Source organism: Hypanus sabinus, chromosome 27 (assembly GCF_030144855.1).
Source record: "Hypanus sabinus isolate sHypSab1 chromosome 27, sHypSab1.hap1, whole genome shotgun sequence".
Taxonomy (NCBI): Eukaryota; Metazoa; Chordata; class Chondrichthyes; order Myliobatiformes; family Dasyatidae; genus Hypanus; species Hypanus sabinus.
The window spans coordinates 34893377-34915477 of NC_082732.1; the positions used below are offsets into that span (position 1 = coordinate 34893377).

The 22101-nt window shown below is 41.5% G+C and overlaps 1 protein-coding gene across 7 annotated transcripts in view; it reads left to right on the forward strand.

The window, feature by feature from the left end:
- The first annotated feature begins 642 nt into the window (after positions 1-642).
- Positions 643-22101, forward strand: part of ttc34 (tetratricopeptide repeat domain 34) — a 74140-nt gene continuing 52681 nt past the window's right edge. For 6 of the 7 annotated variants that reach the window (XR_009508234.1, XR_009508235.1, XM_059952213.1 and 3 more), the window contains exons 1-2: positions 643-846; positions 16150-17797. Coding sequence is in view for 5 of the 7 variants with exons in the window: in XM_059952213.1 (XP_059808196.1) it covers positions 16200-17797 (1598 nt within the window). In the remaining 2 variants the exon portion in view is untranslated. The remainder of the gene's footprint in view (positions 847-16149; positions 17798-22101) is intronic. The other variant, XM_059952212.1, reaches the window with a different exon arrangement.

The window sequence follows — 22101 nt, forward strand, 5'->3', positions numbered from 1 at the left end:
AGGAACAAGGTGTAGGAGCCTCAGGACTGACAGTACCAGGTCCAGGAACCATTATTACCCCTCAACCATCAGGCTCTTGAACCAAAGAGGATAACTTAATTCAACTTCACTTGCCCCATCACTGAACTGTCTCCACAACTAATGGAGTCACTTTCCAGGACTCTTCACCTCATGTTCTCGATATTTGTTGCTTCTTTATTTATTATTATTTTCTCATTTGCATTTACAGTTTGTTGTCTTTTGCATACTCCATTAGTTGCTTGTCTGCCCTTTTGGGTATAGTTTTTCATTGATTCAATTATGGCTCTTGGATTTATTGAGTATGCCAACAAGGAAACGAATCTCAGGCTTGAATATGGTGACATCTACGCATTTTGATATCAAGTTTACTTTGAACTTTGAGCAAGAGACATTTCCAAATTATTTTATTAAATATTCTGGGAGAAGTCAAGTGTTTGTGAAATGCATTACTTTTTCCCTCGTAATTAACATTTAACAGCTTTTAGTGCAACAAGTGAAGGGGAGCAAACATCTTGCGCTGTTTGGGATTGGCACGCTCTGAAATGGGCTCATATTGCATAGTCAGCGCTCCGTTGTGCTGGTTTGTAGCCTAGGCAACGAAAGGCACGTGATATTGAAATCGATCAGCTGGCTAGTTACGATTTTGTATCGGAGTAAAAGGGGTAAAGGGACAGGGGAAATCCCAGCAGCAAAGCACCTTACACAGATTAGATCTGGAATCGAGCCCATCGACTGCAATTACAAATGTGCACAGAAATTTTGTTGTAAGAATAAAGGTGGAGCTTATCTTATCAACGTCGATCTCAACTGATCTCCTCCGGAAAGGTAAGTGTTACTTCAGCAGCAGACGACAGAAAAGTTATACTGTTCAATCGGAATTCGAGGGACTTCAAAGTAGAACCAATTAGCCACTCAAAAAAAAATCATGATGATAAATTCGAGTTGTAAACGGAAATGTTACCCGGACATAATTGGAATATAAATGGAGGAGACGGTAATAGATTAATTTGCATATAAGCGAGTTATAATGATATGATGACTACTCACTCTGCTTTTTGAAGAGAGGTATTAGAATTCTAATTACGTTTTATACCGTTCGGCTGGTGTAGTGTGAAACTGAACTGATCCGTCCCTTTTAACCATTCAGGTTGGCCTGTTTTCAATTGGCTTTTTTAAAAAGACACGCCGTAAAATCAGCTGATAGTTGAGCTTCTCGCGAGGTTAATTGGAGGGCAATTGTGCATTCTTCCAAGCATTCCAGTGCTTTTAAATATACAACGGCTTCCCCACGGTTAGAAAAATAAACAGAAATACACATGGTGAATGAAATTATTGTAACAGTAAATATGTCAGTTTTATTAACTTTCTCCACAAGTAAGGAGTGCGCGGTCAGAAGAGTAACTTGGTCTCGCTGGAGAGCAGTTTCCATTGCTGATGTTTTTTTTTCTCACAAACAGAGAATAGCAGGATATTAATTTCAAGATCTGTTAGGATTATGATGACCATCTGTTCCAAAAGGTACTTGTGTGTCATGTTGGGGTGCACACTTTTTCTGTTGTAAACCCTCAATACAATGGATGAGCTATTCAGTGTCTTTAAAAAGCAAACACGAAGAAATCTGCAGATGCTGGAAATTCAAGCAACACACACAAAATGCTCGTGGAACGCAGCAGGCCAGGCAGCATCTATAGGGAGAAGCACTGTCGACGTTTTGGGCCGAGACCCCTGGTATTGTGTGTATTCCTGAGGGTGTGTTTACATTTAGATCGTGGAGGAAATCTATCAATTAACTGAAATGATAATAACGAGCAAATGAGCCCCATCTCTTCGCAAAATCAAATAAAGGTTCAAAGGTATGACTTGTAATTTTCTCCAAGCTAAGACACAGCATCACTTGAGAGAACCATTGTGACAAAGTAGGAGCTGATATATCCTTCCATTTCAACAAGATGGCCCTCCTAGCTATCAATGTAACCAAACATGTTGGTCAGACACAGAAATACCATGGATATTTTGCGGAATTATTCCAAAAAGCACAGTCAATGTATTAGGTTGTAAATTGATTCTGAGTGCTTTAGAAATTGTCGAAAAGACTGACTTCCAAAACTGTTTTAATATAGAACATGACCAGAACATATGTGTCAGTGTAGCTATCTCAGTTTTACATCTATCACAATACTTGTCAACATTGGGAAATATTTTAGAAAGTCTCTCCTTCGTCAAATGGTAACGATGTACAATTTTAAACTGAATCAGTGAATGACTAGCACAGATCAAAGAAGAGTTAACCAGCTTCAGAATCCGTGTCCAATCCTCCCATATAAAAGTCAAATTGAGTTCCTTCTCCCAATCCTGTTTAATCTTAAGTAAAGGATGCTTATCCCATTGTAATAATAAATTATAAATTCTTCCAATAGAAACTTTCAATGAGGGGTTCATATTCATAATAGTATCTAACAAGTCAATATGTAAGGAAAATTACTTAAATATTTTTGTAAAAAATGTCTAACTTGAAGATATTGTAAAAAGTGTGAATATGAGAGAGAATACTTATCGACTAATTGTTCAAAAGCCATCAATCTGCCTTTTTTAAATAAATCCAAAAAAGAATACCTTTTTTTCCAAAGTAAAAAAATTGGATCACTCCAAGAAGGTTTAAAAAAGTAATTACGATAAATTATACTACAAAGTTTAAATTTTATATTGAGAGCATCCTAAGCAGCTGCGTCACTGCCTGGTTTGGAAATTGCACAATCTCGGATCGCAAGACCCTGCAGCGGATAGTGAGGGCAGCTGAGAAGATCATCGGGGTCTCTCTTCCTGCCATTACAGATATTTACACTACACTACTGCATCTGCAAACAGCATTATGAAAGACCCCACGCACCCCTCTTACAAACTCTTCTCCCTCCTGCCACGACCAAACTATGTAACAGTTTCTTCCCCCAAGCTATCAGACTCCTCAATACCCAGAGCCTGGACTGACACCAACTTGCTGCCCTCTACTGTGCCCATTGTCTTGCTTATTATTTATTGTAATGCCTGTACTGTTTTGTGCACTTTATGCAGTCCTGGGTAGGTCTGTAGTCTAGTGTAGTCTTTTTTTGTCTGTTGTTTTTACGTAGTTCAGTGTAGTTTTTGTACTGTTTCATGTAGCACCATGATCCTGAAAAATGTCTCATTTTTACTGTGTACTGTACCAGCAGTTATGGTCGAAATGATGACTTGATATTCAAAATAAGTTTGCACAGCTCTGGGAGAAAGCAAAGTTCTTTTTAATTGGATTTCCTACCTCTTATCTAGTTCAATTATAATGGCTGCCTAAGAATACTGTGGTAATCTGCCTCAATGGCTATCATCCAGTAGTACCTACAACCAAAGTGATGAAGTATTTTGAAAGACTGGTGATGAAGCATATCAACTCTTGTCTCAGGAGCAACTTGGATCCGCTCCAATTTGCCTACCAGCACAACAGGTCCAGAGCACATGCCATTTCACAGGTTCTTAACTCAACCCTGAACATCTGAAGAACAAAGATGCATTCATCAAGATGCTCTTTAATGAATACAGCTCAGCATTCAATACTATCATCACCTCAAAGCTAATGAATAAGCTTCAAGGCCTTGGCCATAATGTCTCCTTGTGCAATTGGATCCTCAATTTCCTAATTTCCTCACTTGCAGACCCCAGTCAGTTCGATAGGCAACATGTCCTCCACAATTTCCATCAGCGCAGGTATACTACAAGGCTGTTCTACTCGCTCTACAAATCAAGGGTGGTAACAAATCAGCAAATAGGAGGGAGATTGAAAATTTGACGGAGTAGTGCCCCTCACTCAATGTCAGCAAGACCAAGAAGCTGATTATTGACATCAAGAGGAGGAAACTGGAGGTCCCTGAGCCAGTCCTCATTGGGGGCTTGAAGGTAGAGAGGGTCAGCAGCTTTGAATTCCTCAGTGTTATCATTTCAGAGGTCCTGTCCTGGGCCCAGCAAGTAAGAGCAATTATGAAGAAAGCACAGCAACAGCTCCAGTTCCTTACAAGTTGGTGTATATTCAGCGTGATATCTAAAACTTTGACAAACCTCTATAGATCTGTGGTGGAGGGTATATTGATTGGTTGCATCACAGCCTGGTATGGAAGCATCAATGCCTTTGAATGGAAAATCGTACAAAAATGCGGATTCACCACTGTCAATCAGGGGTAAATCCTCACTCCCCCCTCCCCACCATATCACATCTGCACTGAGTGCTATTGCAGAAAACAAGCATCCATCATCAGGGACCCCATCAACCAGGCCATGTCCTCATCTCACTACTGCCTTCAGGAAGAAGGTACAACAGCCCCAGGACTCACATCATCAGATTCAGGAAGTTTTTATCCCTCAAACATCAGACTTTTGAACCAGTGCGATGACTTCATCAACTTCACATGTCCCATCGCTGAATTGTTCCTATAACCTATGGACTCACTTTCAAGGAATCTCATGTTCTTGATATTTATTGCTTATTAACTTATTATTATTTCTACAGTTTGTAGTCTTTTGCACATTGGTTGCATGTCCGTCCTGAAGGGTGGTCTTTCTTTGATTCTATTATGGCTCTTGAATTTACTAAGTATGCCCACAAGAAAATGAATCTCAGGGTTATAAATGGTGACACAGTGGCATGCAAAAGTTTGGGCACCCCGATCAAAATTTCTGTTTCCGTGAATAGCTAAGTGAGTAAAAGATGACCTGATTTCCAAAAGGCGTAAAGTTAACGATGACACTTTTTAATATTTTAAGCAAGATTACTTTTTTATTTCCATCTTTTACAGTTTCAAAATAACAAAAAAGGAAAAGGGCCTGAAGCAAAAGTTTGGGCACCCTGCATGGTCAGTACTTAGTAACACCCCCTTTGACAAGTATCTCAGCTTGTAAATGCTTAATGTAGCCAGCTAAGTCTTTCAATTCTTGTTTGGGGGATTTTTGCCCATTCTTCCTTGCAAAAGGCTTCTAGTTCTGTGAGATTCTTGGCCGTCTTGCATACATTAATCTTTTGAGGTTTGAGGTCTATCTACATATTTTCAATAAGGTTTAGGTTGGGGGACCGTGGAGGCCATGGCTAAAACCTTCAGCATGCACCTCTTGAGGTAGTCCATTGTAGATTTTGAGGTGCGTTTAGGATCTTTATCCTGCTGTAGAAGCCATCCTCTTTTCATCTTCAGCTTTTTTTTTAAACAGATGGTGTGATGTTTGCTTCCAGAATTTGCTGGTATTTCTTCCCTTTACCAGTGAAATGTTCCCCGTGCCACTGGCTGCAACACAAGCCCAACGCATGATCGATCCACCCCCGTGCTTAACAGTTGGAAAGGTGCTCTTTTCATGAAATTCTGCACCTTTTTTTTCCAAAATATACCTTTGCTCATTGCAGCCAAGAAGTTCTATTTTAACTTCATCAGTCCACAGGACTTGTTTCCAAAATGCACAGGCTTGTTTAGATATTCCTTTGCAAACTTCTGATGCTGAATTTTGTGGTGATGACGCAGGGAAGGTTTTCTTCTGATGACTCTTCCATGAAGGTCATATTTGTGCAGGTGTCGCTGCACAGTAGAACAGTGCACCACCACTCCAGAGTCTACTAAATCTTCCTGAAGGTCTTTTGCAGTCAAACAGGGGTTTTTATTTCCCTTTCTAGAAATCCTACAAGCAGTTCTGGAAAGTTTTCTTGGTCTTCCAGACCTCAACTTGGCCTCCACCATTCCTGTTAACTGCCATTTCTTAATTACATTACAAACTGAGGAAACAGCTACCTGAAAACACTTTGCTATCTTCTTATAGCCTTCTCCTGCTTTGTGGGCATCATTTATTTTAATTTTCAGAGTGCGAGGCAGCTGCTTAGAGGAGCCCATGGCTGCTGATTGTTGGGACAAGGTTAGAGTCAGGGTATTTATAAAGCTTTGAAATTTGCATCACCTGGCCTTTACTAATGATGACTGTGAACAAGCCATAGTCCTAACAAGCTAATTAAGGTCTGAGACCTTGGTAAAAGTTATCTGAGAGCTCAAATCTCTTGGGGTGCCCAAACTTTTGCATGGTGCTCCTTTCCTTTTTTTTCCCCACTCTAAAATTGTACAAAACAAAAATAATACACTAATCTTGCTTAAAATGTTGAAAAGAATGTTTCATCTTTAACTTTATGACTTTTGAAGATCAGTTCATCTTCTACTCACTTAACTATTCACAGTAACAGAAATTTTGACTGGGGTGCCCGAACTTTTGCATGCCACTGTGACAATAAATTTACTTTGAACTTTGTGGCTTTATTCAAGCTCTTCACCTGTTATCAAAAGCTCTTAACTGTTTTGATATTGTGAAAAGAGGTGATCTTCAATTACTTTCAACCAAGTTGCAACCAGCTATTCAAAAACTTATTTGTATCAGTTGCAAGGATCTCACTAAATACCCAAAGTAACAATATTACACACTTTTTTCATTATTGGTTAGACAAACCTGTTCAGAGCTTTGAAATAGTTTTATTTTCCAAATACAACTGTAACATATTTAACATATAATACTTGTAACTGGTTAAATCATAAATTTTGACTGTACATTATAATTGTACAGTTAACAAACAAAGAACACTTCTGCTAGTAATGGAGACTATGGAGGGTGGAGGCCAGATTGGTAAATGAAAGTCACCAGTGGGCCATGAGTAGAAAAAGATTGAGAACCACTGATTTAAATCAATTGACTGATTGGAATATATCATCTCTAACAGGGTGTAAGTTATTATAACAGAATACAAACTCACTTTGGAAGCACCGTTGAGCATACTTACAAGGAGCACTATCAAAAGAAGACAAAATCCACCATTAAAGATCCTCTCCATCCAGCCCTCTTTTTGCTACTACCATTGGACAGGTGGTACAGAAGCCTGTTCAGGAACAGTTATTACCGTACAACCATCAGGTTCCTGGTAACTTGGATAACTTCAACTCTACAGCTGCAGACTTACTTTCAAGGATTCTTTATAACTCATGTTTTTATTTATACACAGTTTGTCTTCTTCTACACCCTAGTTATTTGTCTGTTTATGTATAGTTTTTGTAAAATACAATGATTTTTTTTTTGGAATCTGGAGAACAATCAATCTGATTGAGGAACCCAGTGGATTAAGCAGCAGCTGCAGGAGAAGTGTCTCATGCAGGGGTTTGGCCTGAAGTATCAACTATTTCTTTCCGTCCACAGATGTTGCTCAACTCATTGTCTTAATGCAGTAGATTTATATACATACACACACAAGCATGTATTACCTTATAAAATGTGAGGTTTGCCAAAGGACAAGGCTTAACACCAACAGAGCAATACCCCCTTTAAATCAGATCCCAAGGCATGTTTCTAATGATAGTATCCTCCTATGGTCTTGTTTTATCAGATCACAGGTTTGTTTCTGAAGGTGTTACTGTCCCATAGTCCTGTTTTCAAAATTTCTGGCAAGTTTCTGTTTTTTTAAAAAAAAGCATTTCACTTTCAATGGGTGTCTGTGCCAGTTGAAAAAGATGCTCAACTAATCCAACCTTCCAGCACTGGGTCTGTGAATCTATGGATTATGATTCTTTATGTATACATCCAAAACTGTTTAAACATGAGTTTCAGCACTTGCTTCTAGGCTAGTTGCTTGGCATTGAAGATGATTTACTTCTACTCCAGTGTTGCTGAGGTAATTAACGAAGACATGGGAACTGTAGTCTATTCCAGAATTGTGTCAGGTGATGCCTGGCCAGGGAAACAAGTTGGTAGCACATTACCTCTGTATCTTGTGGAGGGCTTCAGTGCTCTCCTGATTTGGGATTCAATAGTATCATGAATGCCCTGTTTGAGCAATCAGATGTGAGAGATTTCCAGGAGTCAGTGAAGACAATGCATTGTATTCCTAAGGTTTGAGCACATATATTCTCTCCCCCCACCCAAGTAATCCCTTGTATCAGACTTTGCAGTTGTATTAATTTAGGCAATCTGTGTCAGGCTTCTGAATGACCAAATGTAGCCAACTGAGTGTAACTTGGGAGCAGTGCATAGATGTTAGCCTGGGAAATGATGCTGGCAGTATTTTGTTTATCCCTCTAGTGAGGATTCTGAAGACAAGTATTGTGGGATTTTTCCTCTACCTGTTGTTGGCAGTCAAGGTCTCAGAAGCATATAGGAGAGCAGGGATTTTCTTACTATTCTTTATGGCAATCAGTTAGAGGTTCAACTTCAGGGTGAATTTATTTCGCCCCTTGCCCTATCTCATATAGTATCTATCTACCAAAGAATTTCTACCAAATACTTTAAATTACTGGTTCTAAGTTTTCACATCTCCTGTGAGAAATGAGTTACTCCATCTAGTCTTCTAATCTTGTGCACCTCAAATTAAGTCATCATTCAGCCTTCTAAGTTTGGACAAAACTGGCTTATCAAATCCTAACTCGGTGTGATTTTTTTTTTCCTGCCACTTTTCTCCTTTGCACATTTGCCAATTCAAATTCATCTTTGTAACATGGTGACCAGAACTGTATGCTGTAATGAGACTAGCATAACCTCTTTAGTATTCTATGGAGCTCCCCTTCGTGCCTTTGGCACATCAGGCAGCATTTGCCATTTCATTAGTGTTGGGTTTTTTTTTAAGGCCGAGTTCCTAGCTTGATGCTCAATCCAGCACAGATGGAAAGCATGCAAGGTGCCGGCCAGATTCGAAACCAGAACTATTCGCCTGAAAGGCCGCTGAGGATGCCTTTACACCACCGGCTGGCTTTCTAGTATTCTATGCATTGACTAAAATGGGAAAATACCCCTCAGGTCTTCTGTTTCTGTTTTTAAATGTCTCTTATTTTACTGAAATCTGGTGAGCCTTCTCATGTGAAAGCTGTATCTTGAACTTTATTTCCCACATTGAGTTACTACTGGATTTGGGCCACTTAAATCAATTATCAATCGACCTTGCCATCCCTAACAGGGTGGAAGCTTTTATACCAGGATATGAGGCACTTTGGCAACACAAGAGATTGCAAATGCTGGAATCTGGAGCATAAATAATTTGTTGGGGGAATTAAGCAGATTGAGCAGGATCAGGAGGAGGAGGGAAGAATCCTGATGGCATGGTTTCAATTCCATGACCACTTTTTCGGTTTCTACGTAGGTTTTGCTACTTCACTTCCCTCCTTATTTCCTACAATCTGAATCCTCTTAATCCCAATAAGGTAAAAATATAATTCCAACTCCAAGTTTATCTGGACATTCACTCAGCAATGGAGGTTAATTTAGTCTGGAAGATTTTGTCATCATATTTGTATAAATTGGAACAAGGGGATTCATCAGTGAATCTGTTAAAGTAAAAATCCCAAATGCATTTAAATCAGATGGTTTAATTTTATCACTGATCGTGTTTTCTACATGATCGGTGCTTGTGACTGAATACTCCTTTAGCAAATGAGCTGAGTTTTCACTCACCAATTTTCCTTCAAGAGAAGAACCTTTCCTGAAACAATAAATTCAACGCAAAGTGAAGCATCCTGACAACTCCTTTCATTCACGGGAAAGAATAGATTAATTCTACCTTACTTACAAGCCATCTGTTTCTTGTACAGCTTATCCAGTACTGTCTCAGACAGGTCTGCTATGCTTATAGGCAATATATTTTCATTTGCCTTACAAGTTAATGTATAGAATATGTGTGAGGTCAGTGCTCTATTAAAAGTTAATTAAATCTGTCTACTGCTAAACTGTGTTCTGGTATATTGTAGAAAGTTATTGTTCAAATTTGCATTAAATGAAATGATTGATTAAGCAGAGATGAACTTTGTATGAAGGGCATGACATTTTCATATGGGCCTCTCACTTTATTATGGTCCATTGTGCAACTTTAAAGAAATTGTCAATAAAATTGAGTGTCTGAGGAACTGACCACTTGGTTTAATGATTCAGCAACTTCCTCATAACCTTTTCTCTAGCCATCATTAGGTTTCACATTTGTTTGTAGCATTATCATTTGCAAAGGTGACAGGTTTAAAGTAATCACAGGTGCAGCACTTCCATGTTTTGGCATTCAGATTAGAATAGAGATGGGCAAACTGTACCCCACAAACTAAATTGGCTTAAATGACAATTTTATCTTGGCCTTTTAAAGGGGAAACAGACAATGTATCACATACAAGACTCAAGATATCATAAACAATGGGATATACACTTTAAAACGTTCAATATTGTGTGGATTGAGAGAAAGTTGAGAAATGGTAGAGATGGGAGGGTTTAGCCTGACAAAGGTGAGGAGTGACTAAGGAAAATAGCATCTCATATGGGTCTGAAGTTGTATGTTGGTGTGGTCAAAAACAATGTCGAAATGGAGAAGAACATCAACTTGGAGGGAACAGATGCTTCAAGTTAAGGTCTGTGTGGGGCTTAACCATGTAGTAGGATCTTGTGCAAGTGTATCAAACAAGCATCATACGGAACTGCCAGCAATAATTGGTGTTCCAATTTGAAAATGGCTCCTTAAATCCAAATAGTTTGGGCACTGCAGGATTATAGAACCATCATCGCATTAGCTGATTCTGTTGGTTGTTAGACTCGATACCACTTAACAGTATGGAGTTCTTAGTTTGCCAGGTAAGTAAGCAACGAAAATCTTTGGTCTCCCAAAAAAAACCTCATTCAGTGAATATTTGCACATATTTTTGGTAATTTAAGTAGCGACTAAATTCAATTAAATAGAGGGCTATGGTTAAGCCTAGGTAGTTCTAAGGTAAGGATATGTTCACCACAGGTTTGTGGGCTGAAGGGCCTGTATTGTGCTGTAGGTTTTCTATGTTTGTAAGTATGTATAAACTGCTTTTATTGCTTTCTTTTCTGTTATGTCAGTTCAAGGGCTTGTTAACAATTGATTGTGAAAACCACCCTAGTAGTATGTCTCTATCTGAACTCTACCCGTGACAGAAGGCAGTTAAAGCTGCTGCTTTAAGCTCTGAGGCCTCGTATTTGATCCTGACATCAGCCGTTTGGAGTTTTCATTTTGTTCCCATGACCACACGGGTTTTCTCTCTGTGCTTTAGTTTCCTCCCTCATTCCCAATTGGCTACAGGAATGCTTTGGTGAAGGTGATTGGCAATAGAACAAAAGGAGTGAATTGATGGACATGATAGACAAATCTACTCAGGAATTAAACAGAGGCATTTAATGATAGTTTTTCTTCTTTGTCAGCATGAACTTGAGGCAAATAGCAGCTTCCTGTACTGTAATATGTGGAACTAGGTATGCGGCATCATGTGCCTTAAATGGTATAGCACGGATATCTACTCCTGCATGAATACTATTAAATTGCATTGCTGGAATAAGACTGACTTAATATAACCCTTCAATAAATGACATCATGGGCTCAATATATTTAATGCAACTCTATAAACTTAACCAAAGCACTTTTTAACCTTTTCTACTCAAATTATCTCCTGGTGTCTCATACCTCTTTAGAACATATGAAAGTGGCTCAGGTTTATTTCCTGGAATCATAACTTGAAACCTCATTAGTTAGAGCTTGACAAAATGAGAGGTGAATGGCCTTGGAGGAATAAAAGCTTGATTAGTTAAAAGTGATGCCGGAGGTGACTTGATATTTATTGTTTGAAGATAGCCATGGCCAGTGGCATTTGATGGTACACTTGTCAGCTCTTCATATCTGAGGCTATTACAGAAACAACTGGAAACAGGTTCCAATCATGCCTAACATGCAGATGCTTGAAGATGATGTAGAATTTGATTACTGGCAAGGGCAATTGCACACATTTTGTGTACCTCCACGTAGTCAGTAACTGTGCATGGCTCATAGGAGCTACCAATAAATTTGGTAATTTGAGAGATGTAATTTACAAAACATTTTTTTTCTTTAAATGCAGAAATGCTTGAAGGTTGATGAGCTACTTTCAGCACATAGTAACAGAATTCTTAGTGTGACAAATATCATATACTTGTGACAGAAAATTGGTCCAAATTGATAACTTGTTTGACTCTTCCACTATGAACAGGCCCTTCCATCTGCTTGCCCATTCACTGCAGTTGTATTCAAGCTGATCTTCGCCTCAACTCCACTTTCCAGCCTGATTCCCATAATTACAGACTCCTTTACAATCTGCCCTTCCCAGCCTTTAAAGTATTTAGCCTTTATAGCATTCTGCAGTAGGAAGTTTCCAACTCTTGTGCATATACAACTATAAGGATTTCCCCCCATTTAATCTTAAATGGCAACCGTTTCTAAGAGCATAAGATACAGAAGTAGAACTAGGCCATTTGAATCATTGAGCCTGCTCTGCCATTTCATCATGGCTGATCCAATTTCCCTCTCAGCCCCAATTTCCATCCTTTGCTCCGTAACTCTTCATACCACGACTAATGAAGAATTTATCAACCTTTGCCTTAAATATATCTGATGACTTGCCCGCCACAGCTTCACCACTCTGGCTAAAAGAATTCCTCCTCATCTACATTCTAAATGGATGTCCCACTATTGAGGCTATGTTGAAAGTTTGGAGTGACTGGGCTTGTATACACTGGAATTTAGAAGGATGACAGTGGATCTGATTGAAACATGTAAGATTATTAAGGGATTGGGCACGCTGAAGGTAGGAAGCATGTTCCCGCTGATGGGTGAGTCCAGAACTAGAAGCCACAGTTTACATTTAGAACAGAGACGCAGAAAAACTTTTTCACCCAGAGAGTGAATATGTGGAATGCTCTGCCCCAGAAGGCAGTGAAGGCCAAGTCTCTGGATGCTTTCAAGAGAGTTAGATAGAGCTCTTATAGATAGCGGGGTCAAGGGATATGGGGAGAGGGCAGGAATGGGGTACTGATAGTGTATGATCAGCCATGATCACAGTGAATGGCGGTGCTGGCTAGAAGAGCCGAATGGCCTACTCCTGCACCTACTGTCTATTGTCTCTGGTTGTTGACTCCCCCACTATGGGGAACATCCATTCTACAAGGCCCTTCAACATTCGGTAGGTTTCATTGAGAACCCCACCCTCATTCTTCTGAATTCCAGGGAGTACAGGCCCAGAGCCATCAAAAACTCCTCACATAATAAGCCTTTCAACTCCGAATCATTTTCATGAACCTCCTTTGGATCCCCTCCAATGTCAGCACACCCTTTCATAGACAAGGGTCCCAAAACTGCTCACAATACTCAAATGAGACCTCACTAGTACTTTAAAACCTCAACATTACATCCATTCCTTTATATTCTAGTCCACTCAAAATGAATGTTAACATTGTATTTGCCTTCCTCACCACTGACTCAACCTGCAAATTAACCTTTAAGGAATCCTGCATGAGGACTCCCAAGTCCCTTTGCACCTCAGATTTTTGAATTTTCTCTTCATTTATGAAATAGTGTACATTTACTACTTCTACCAAATGGCATGAACATACATTTCCTGACACTGTATTCCACCTGCTACTTCTTTGCCGATTCTTCAAATCTGTCAAAGTCCTTCTGTAGCCTGTCTACTTCCTCAACACTACCTGTCCCTCCTCCTATATTTGTATTGTCTGCAAACTTAGCCACAAAGCCATCAATTCCATCATCTGGATTACTGGCATATAATGTAAAAAGCAGTCCCTACACAGAACCCCGTGGAACACTAGTCACCAGCAACCGACCAGAAAGGTTTCCTTTATTCCCACTCTTGGCTCCTGCCAATCAGCCAATGCTCCATCCATGGTAGTATCAATCCTATACCACCACCTGCTCTTAAAGTGTTAAGCAGCCTCATGTGTGGCATCTTGTCAAAGACCTCCAAGTTCCCCTAAAACTGCATCCTTAACAATCAACTCCAGTATCTTCCCAACCACTGAGGTCAGACTAACTGGCCTATAATTTGTTTTCTTCTATCTCATTCCCTTCTTGAAGAGTGGAGTGACATTTGCAATTTTCCAGTCCTGTGGAACCATGCCAGAATCTATTGATTCTTGAAAGACCAGTACTAATGCTTCCACAATCTCTTCACCCATCATTTTTAGAATCCTGAGGTGTAAACCATCTAGTCCAGGTGATTTATTTGCCTTCAGGCCTTTCAGTTTCCTGAGTGCCTTCTTCCTAGTATTGACAACTTCCTCATTTCTGCCTTCTGACACCCTTGAACTTCTGGCCTACTGCTAGTGTCTTCCATAGTGAAGACTGATGCAAAATCTGCCATCTCCTTGTGCCCCAATGCTACCTCTCCAGCATCACTTTCCAGCAGTCCAATATCTACTCTCTTTTACACTACATATATCTGAAGAAACTTTGGTATCCTTTTTAATATTATTGGCTAGCTTGCCTTTGAATTCAATCTTTTTTCTGACTTTTTTTAGTTGCCTTCTATAGGTTTTTAAAAGCTTCCCAATCCTCTAACTTCCCACTAATGTTTGATCTATTATATGCTGTCTTCAGCTTTTATGTTGGCTTTGTCTTCTCTTGTCCTCTGACAGTGCCCCTAAGTTCAATATTTCCCATGGAGGAAGCAATGCTTTTATGTTGTCTAGCCCTTTCAGAATCTTATCCATATCAGTATAATAATCAGAAAGGTAATCTAAACCCTTCATTGTAGGTAAAACCATCATTTTTATTGCCTATCACACCTGCCAAGGGATCAACATTTGTTTTTGCTACAATTGTCAACTATTTACAAGCTCAGGATGTTTTCATATTTACTCATTTAAATTTCCTTATCAATTTTTCAAACACTCTTTCCCCAATATTAATTTGGCTACCATATTTGTTATGAAACTGCCCTTTTCTAAGTTTTGTTTTCTTGAATTGGCAAGGATATTGATTTAAATTTGTAACAGAAGAGCTGGAATTCATTAAGATGCATGTTTCCCCCCCTCTCTTTCTTATCCCCCCCACTGCCACTAATGATAATATAGTAAGTTAATGGAGGAAGTTTTACCAATGTACTTGCTGAAGGATTGACAGATTAGGTTTGTTGTTTGTGTTCAAAAATTTTGATATTCTTGTGCTAGTGTATTAAACACTTTCCTTTCTCATTGTGAAGATAATTCAGAAAAGTAGAACAGAATTAAATAGAACTGAAGCAATGCACGTTAACAGATTTCCACTTTCACCCATAAAACTCAATTATTTTTCCCTGTTTAGGGACATTGAATAGCTTCTGAGACAAAAAAAATCTTAAATACTCATTTATTGAGGTAAAAGCGTGAAACAGATCTTTCCAGCCCCTTTTAAGACAATGGCCAGCAACCCTCTAACCCTAGCCAATTTACAATGACTATATATCCTACTAACCGGTACATCTCTAGACCATGCAAGGAAAATGGAGCACTGTGAGGAATCCCGCGCGGACATAGGGAGAATTTACAAACTCCTTACAGACAGCGGTGGGAACTGAACCTAGATCGCTGGTACTCTAAAAGCATTGTGCTAACCACTAAGCTATCATGATGCTCCTCTAGATCAGGCAGTATCTATGGCGAAAAACACTTTCTTGTCAATGGCTTCTATCACAACTAGGGAGAATGGGAAAACAAAGTTCTAGCGAATAGTGTGGGGGAATAAACAAACTGAATGTCTGTGCAAACTAAGAATATTCAAATGTCACAGTTTCAAGAGAGTTAATTTTGGAGTAATTTTGATTCTTGTGTCTGGAAATGACCACAAAACCATGAAATGATTGAGAAATAAATATGGACAGATGCAGTTGGGAAACAATGGCAGCATCCCTCACCCTCCCAAATCCATACAAAAAACGTCACTAACGGAAGTGAGGATGTGATGTCCACAGGAACCTAGCAAATGCATTGTCTCTGCATAATAATAGGCTTCTGAATCAGATGGTAATATTAATCCCTGGAGGAGCTATGGTTAACTCATTGGAGCATGTTGGAAACACACTCTAAAACTACTCAATCAGGTGTCAAGTTAAATCCAATATAAAACTATTTTGTCCAATGGTACTGTTAAGTGGTCAGTACAACTGCACAAAATGGTAAGTTTCTTACCTGTATCTTTAAAGTTTTGGCAAAGGTAAACTTTAAAGGTACAAGAAAGAAATTTAGTTGGGTTCATCCCGGTTGGAAATAATTAGAGAAACGTAACCTGGAATTTCAATGTTTCTTTTCCAGATGTGGTTTATTCGCTTGGCTTTGGGAGATGCCAGCTCGGAATCATCGTGATGTCTGAACAGAAGCTGTACGGCCAACCCTGCGCTGACGGTGACCGGCACCTGGCGTGCGGTGATCCAACCAGAGCCACCGCCTGTTACACTGCAGCTTTCCTTCGGGATGCCGAGTCGACAGTCCAGCATGTACACTCTCTGGGGGAATCCGGCCTGGCCAGCGTCGTTGCCGTGTTGGAGGGCTGGTGCGCCGGCCACACATGGGTGCCGCTCCAGGCTGGCATCGAGCCGGCCGGTGAGGCGCCCGTGAACACTGAGCTAGTCACCGATTTCCTCTTGTTATTGAACCCCAGCAACCTGATGGCCTCGATGTTTAGAATGGAAACTCTGCTGAGGAATGGGAGGCACGACGAGGCGGTGAGCCGCTGCAACGCCCTGCTCAACGCACATCCGAACCACTCGCTGGGCTTGCTGCTGACTCGGGCCCTGGCCTGGGTGCTGTCCGACGAGCACTCGGGCAACGGCGTCGTGGACTACCTTCAGGCCTTCGCCAAGCGCCGGGAAGAAACCGTAGCGTTCGTGACCACCGAGCAGAAGGCTGACGTGCCGCGAATCGTCCACGCCTTCAAACACTACCTGTCCCAACGAGAAAAGGCCGCGCAGAAAGACCGGTTGCTCGGCGACTGCCGCCGTTTTCTGGCGGCCGTGACAGCGGCTGGCAGCGCCGCGCGGCCCCGTGACGGCGACGTCCCTCGCGCGGGCGCCACGCGCCGGATGGAAGAAATCGCGGGAAGCGGCGCGCCGCCAGTGTCCGGCCTCGATGGCTCGAGCCCCCGGTACCGAACCTCCGGCCTCATCAGCCGGGCCGCCGCCCACTTCGTCATGGGCAGTGGTCTGAGGCGGGTTATTCGTGACCTGTCCTCGGCCTTCGAGAACGATCCGGTACTCGCCAGGAAACACTTCGAGCGGCTCTTCAATCCCGCCGCCTCCGCCTCCCTCCTCGAGCAGTGCAAGTCCATCATCAATGCCCAACTCGCCGACTACCGGGAGACGGTGCGCCGCCGGCCCGACCTCCGATCGGACGCCGGCGCCGACCTCCTCGTGCCTGTCCTCGAAGCCCTGCAGTTGCAAATCAACGTTGATGCCCAGGCTGACCGGGACACACGGATCCGGCTGGCCGACTGCAGGCTTCTGACCGGGGACGTGCGCGGCTCGCTCGAACTCTGCCGGAGTCTGGCTTCGTCCGGTGGGGCCGCCTACTCCAACTCCATCATGGCCCTCCGGGCCATCTGCCACCTGCACGCCGGCGATCACGGACAGGCACTCGCTGACTTCCAGGCCATCGTCGAGCAAGAGTTGCCGCATCCCGATAGCTGCGTCCGGGCCATGTGTGGCCGCGGCTTGCTGAGGTTGCTGGACGGTAAGCCCTATCTAGCGGCTTTGGACTACATCACTGCCAGCAGACTGCGGCTGGATGAAACCGCCTTCTTCGTTAAGGCCTACGTGCCGTGGAACCAGCGGGGCCTCTTGTATAAGGTGCTTCAGGAGGAAGGGGAGAAAATGGTGCGGAAGAAGCTATGCCGTCCACTGTCTGGTGCTGGACCCCGTAGGAAGATAGCAGAGTCCGGAGAGCAAGGCTCTTCCAACAAAGAAAAGTATGCCTCTCAGTAGAGTGTTTGCCATTACATCTAGCGTAGGTTAACTCAAATTCATTTACAAATTTCGCACTTTAATTTCAAAGTAACTTCAGACACTGTATGGAAGTTAATATTATTTTAGTAAATTGTTTATAGACGCTCCCTTTCTTGTTAGGTGGCATTCTTGAGTTCTAGAGATGGATTGTACTTTGGCATAATTCCATAAATCCTAGAGAGGTCCCAGGGAATTGGGAAACTAGGTGTAATCCAAGAATGATGGGAATCCAAAAGAAGGAATCCATAGTTTAAGATCTCAATGGGATATTGAGGGAATCTAATAAAAGATATAGTAGCAGAATAGTCACAAAATCATAAGGTAGTCAAGCAGAATAGCCATATCATGGAAATTTGATGGAGTTTTTGAGGATGTAATAACTTGTAACCAGTAGTTAAAGAACACACCACATATAAGGCACTGCTCATGAGAAAGAACCTCAGGATTGAGGATCACTGATTCCCACACTAGTTTGGTGGATTCCGAGGTGACCGAAACCAACATAGGAACCAAAGACTCCCCACAGTTGGGTGCAGGTTATAGCTGTCTGAGTGAGTGAGTTTGTGAGATGATCTGGAATTACTCAGGGCCCTGTGTATTCCCAGTGTAATGCCTTTAGTGTTCTTAATACCATAGTTACTATTTTGAGTAGTCGCAGACTAGGGATTCACAAATGGGAATGTGGCAATATTTTAAAAAATTTTGGGAGTATCATTGAATTATCTTCCACCTGTAACCTTTTTGTGACAGACCACAGTTGTAATTCTGTTTCAAGAAGTGGTGATGGTCGTGTAAATTGCCTGACCTGCACTGGGGAACCAATTGACTTTGTTGTTAAGTTGAGATTGAGTCTTCATGACTTCATAGACCATGGGGGTCCATAGGGTTTTCACGGCAAGAGACGGAAGTAGATGATTGCTGGGCCTTTTTTCCGCACGGATACTGCTGCTGCCCAGCTTAAGACTTGGCTGATTGACTACTAGGGCATAAATTGCCAGGAATGTTAACCTGGATCAGGACACTGTCAAGTTCTTTCCCTTGTGGTAAAATTGGAAGATTTTGCAGAAGTTTTAGTGATGTTTTTGCGGTGCCTTGAGATACTTGGAACGTAGAACATAGAAATCTACAGCACATTACAGGCCCTTCGGTCTGCCATGATGTGTCGACCATTTAACCTAGAAACTGCCTAGAATTTCCCCACTGCACAGTCCTTTATTTTACTAAGCTCCAGCTACCCATTGTATCTGCCCCTACCACCATCACTGACAGTGTATTCCATGCACCCACCACTATGTGAAAACTTGCCCCTGACATTCCACTTGTACCTACTTCCAAGCACCTTAAAACTATGCCCCTTTGTGTTGGCCATTTCAGCCCTGGGCCTTTGGCTATTCACACGATCAATGCCTCTCATCCTCTTGTACACCTCCATCAGGTCGTCACCAAGCCTCAGTTGTTCCAAGGAGAAAAAGCCTAGCTCACTCAACCTATTCTCATAAGGCATGCGCTTCAATCCAGGCAACATCCTGGCAAATCTCCTCTGCACACTTTCAAAAGTATCTTCATCCTTCCTGTAGTGAAGTGACAAAAACTGAACACAGTACCCCAAGTGAGGTCTAACTAAGGTCTTGACCAGCTTTAATATGAGCTCATGACTCTTGAATTCAATCCCACAGTTGATGAAGGCCATCACACCATAAGCGTTCTTAACAACGCTGTCAACCTGTTCAGCAGCTTGGAATGTCCTGTGGACACGGACCCCAAGATCTCTCTGATCCTCCACACTACCGAGAGTCTTACCATTGATATTAGAAACATAGAAAACCTACAGCACATTACAGGCCCTTCGGCCCACAAAGTCATGTCCCTATCTTAGAATTTACTAGGCTTACCTATAGCCCTCTATTTTTCTCAGCTCCATGTACCTATCCCAAAGACTCTTAAAAGACCCTATCATATCCGCTCCCACCACCATTGCTGGCAGCCCATTCCACGCACTCGCCACTCTCTGAGTAACAAAACTTACCCTTGACATCTCCTCTGTACCTACTCCCCGGCACCTTAAACCTATGTCCTCTTGTGGCAACCCTAGGAAAAAGCCTCTGACTATCCACACGACCAATGCCTCTCGTCATTAAAAATCACAAAAAGGAGCGGTCCCAGAACAGATCCTTGCAGTATATCACTGGTCACTGTACTCCATGCGGAATACGAACCATCTACAACCACCCTCTGCCTTCTGTGGGCAAGCCAATTCTGGATCCATAAAGCAAGGTCTCCTTGGACCCCATACCTCCTTACTTTCAGAATGAGCCTTGCATGGGGTACCTTATCAAATGCCTTGCTGAAATCCATATACACTAAATCCATTGCTCTACCTTTATCAAAGTGTTCTGTTACATCCTCAATGAATTCAATTTGGCTTGAAAGGCACCACCTGCCCTCGACAAAGCCACACTGACTATTTAATCAGATTATGTCTCTAAATGCTCATAAATTCTGCCTCTGAGGATCTTCTCCAATACCTTGCCCACCTTTGAAGTAAGACTCACTGGTCACTAATTTCCTGGGTTACCTCTGCTCCTTTTCTTGAACAAGGGGACAACGTTTGCAAAGTTGTAATCTTCTAGTGCTTATCATGTCCCTATTGATGATGCAAAGATCATCAGCACAGGCTCAGCAATCTCCTCCCATACTTCCCGTAACAGCTTGGGATATATCTCATCCAGTCCCGTCGACTTATCTAACTTAATACCTTTCTAAAGCTCCAGTACATCCTCTTTCTTAATGTTTATATACTCAAGTGTTTCAACCACTCCACCCTTGGAACATTTGCAACATTTCTGCTGTGCATTTCTCTGATAAAAATTAGAAGCAGAAGTTATTTTCCCAAGTTCCTGCCTAACAGCATCATATTTCCCCCTACCCCAATTAAATGTTTTACCAAATTGTCTGCTCCTACCCCTGTCCAGCACTATGGTAAAGGAAATAAAGTTGTGATCACTACCTCCAAATGCTATCCCACCAAGAGATCTGACACCTGACTAGGTTCATTTCCCAATATCAGATCAAGTACAGGCTCTCCTCTGGTTGGCTTATCTACATATTATGCTAGGAAACCTTCCTGAACACACCAAACAAAGTCCACCCCATCTAAACTGCTTGCTCTAAGCAGATGCCAGTCAATATTAGGAAAGTTAAAATTGCCCATCACAACAACCCTATTATTATTGCACTGTTACAGAATCTGCCTCCCTATCTGCTCCTCAATGTCTCTTGTTACTGTTTAGGGGGGAGGGGGTCTGTATACTTGCTGCAGGTGGTCCAGATTTTCAAACTACATAGAAACCAGGAAACACCATGTATACCATGAGGTTTGTTAGCATTGTCCTGTAGCATAGAAGCCAGGCTTTTTGGCCTCCTATGCCCATTCTAAAAATTAAGCACCTTGTTGCACTAAAGCTCTCAAATCCGCATCAAATGACACCCCTTTCCCTCCCCATAACAATTTTGCTACTCATTTATAGGTAGACCAAAGGGCAGTCTACAATGGTCAAATAAATAGCTAGCCAGTATATTTTTGACACTTGGGAGGAAAATGGAGTACTCAAGGTAACTCAGCGCAAGCTCCACAAAGACAGCAGTGAAAATCAAAATTGAATCTAGATCTCTGAAGCATCACAAACAGTTCACTGTCAGGTCAGAGGTCTTGATCTTCATATTATTCAACTCTGGTTATTAAAAGTATTAGTGATTTGGGTGTAGGGACTAAGTTGCTGATGATACAAAAAAACATTTCTACCCCTCTGATTTCTTGGTACGTTAAGATTTAGCAAATTATTTTTTCAGTTTTTTTATCATTCTTCAAAAGTGGATGCCTCATAATTTCATCTATCATACTCCATATCACAACTTCTTCCCCACTCAGTTTACATACAGTATATGTATCTCTTTATAGGCTCTAAGCACTTTTCACAACTTGCCAACATACCTATCTTTGTATCATGAGCAATATGTTTTGACCTTTCATCCAAATCATTAATGTAGATTAGTTTAGTGTTTTTCCCTTTTTAGGATAAGAATTTGGACAGAATGGGCATTTGACATTGGTTTCTTGAATCTTAAATAAAGCATGTACTGTACTAAGTCTCTGAAGGCATGTACAGAATCCTTTTTATGTGTCATTACCTCCTGGGGAACTGCTACTTAACATAGACAGTACTGTAGTGTTTACCAAGCTTTTAGTCTTGGCTGCTGGGAGAGCATT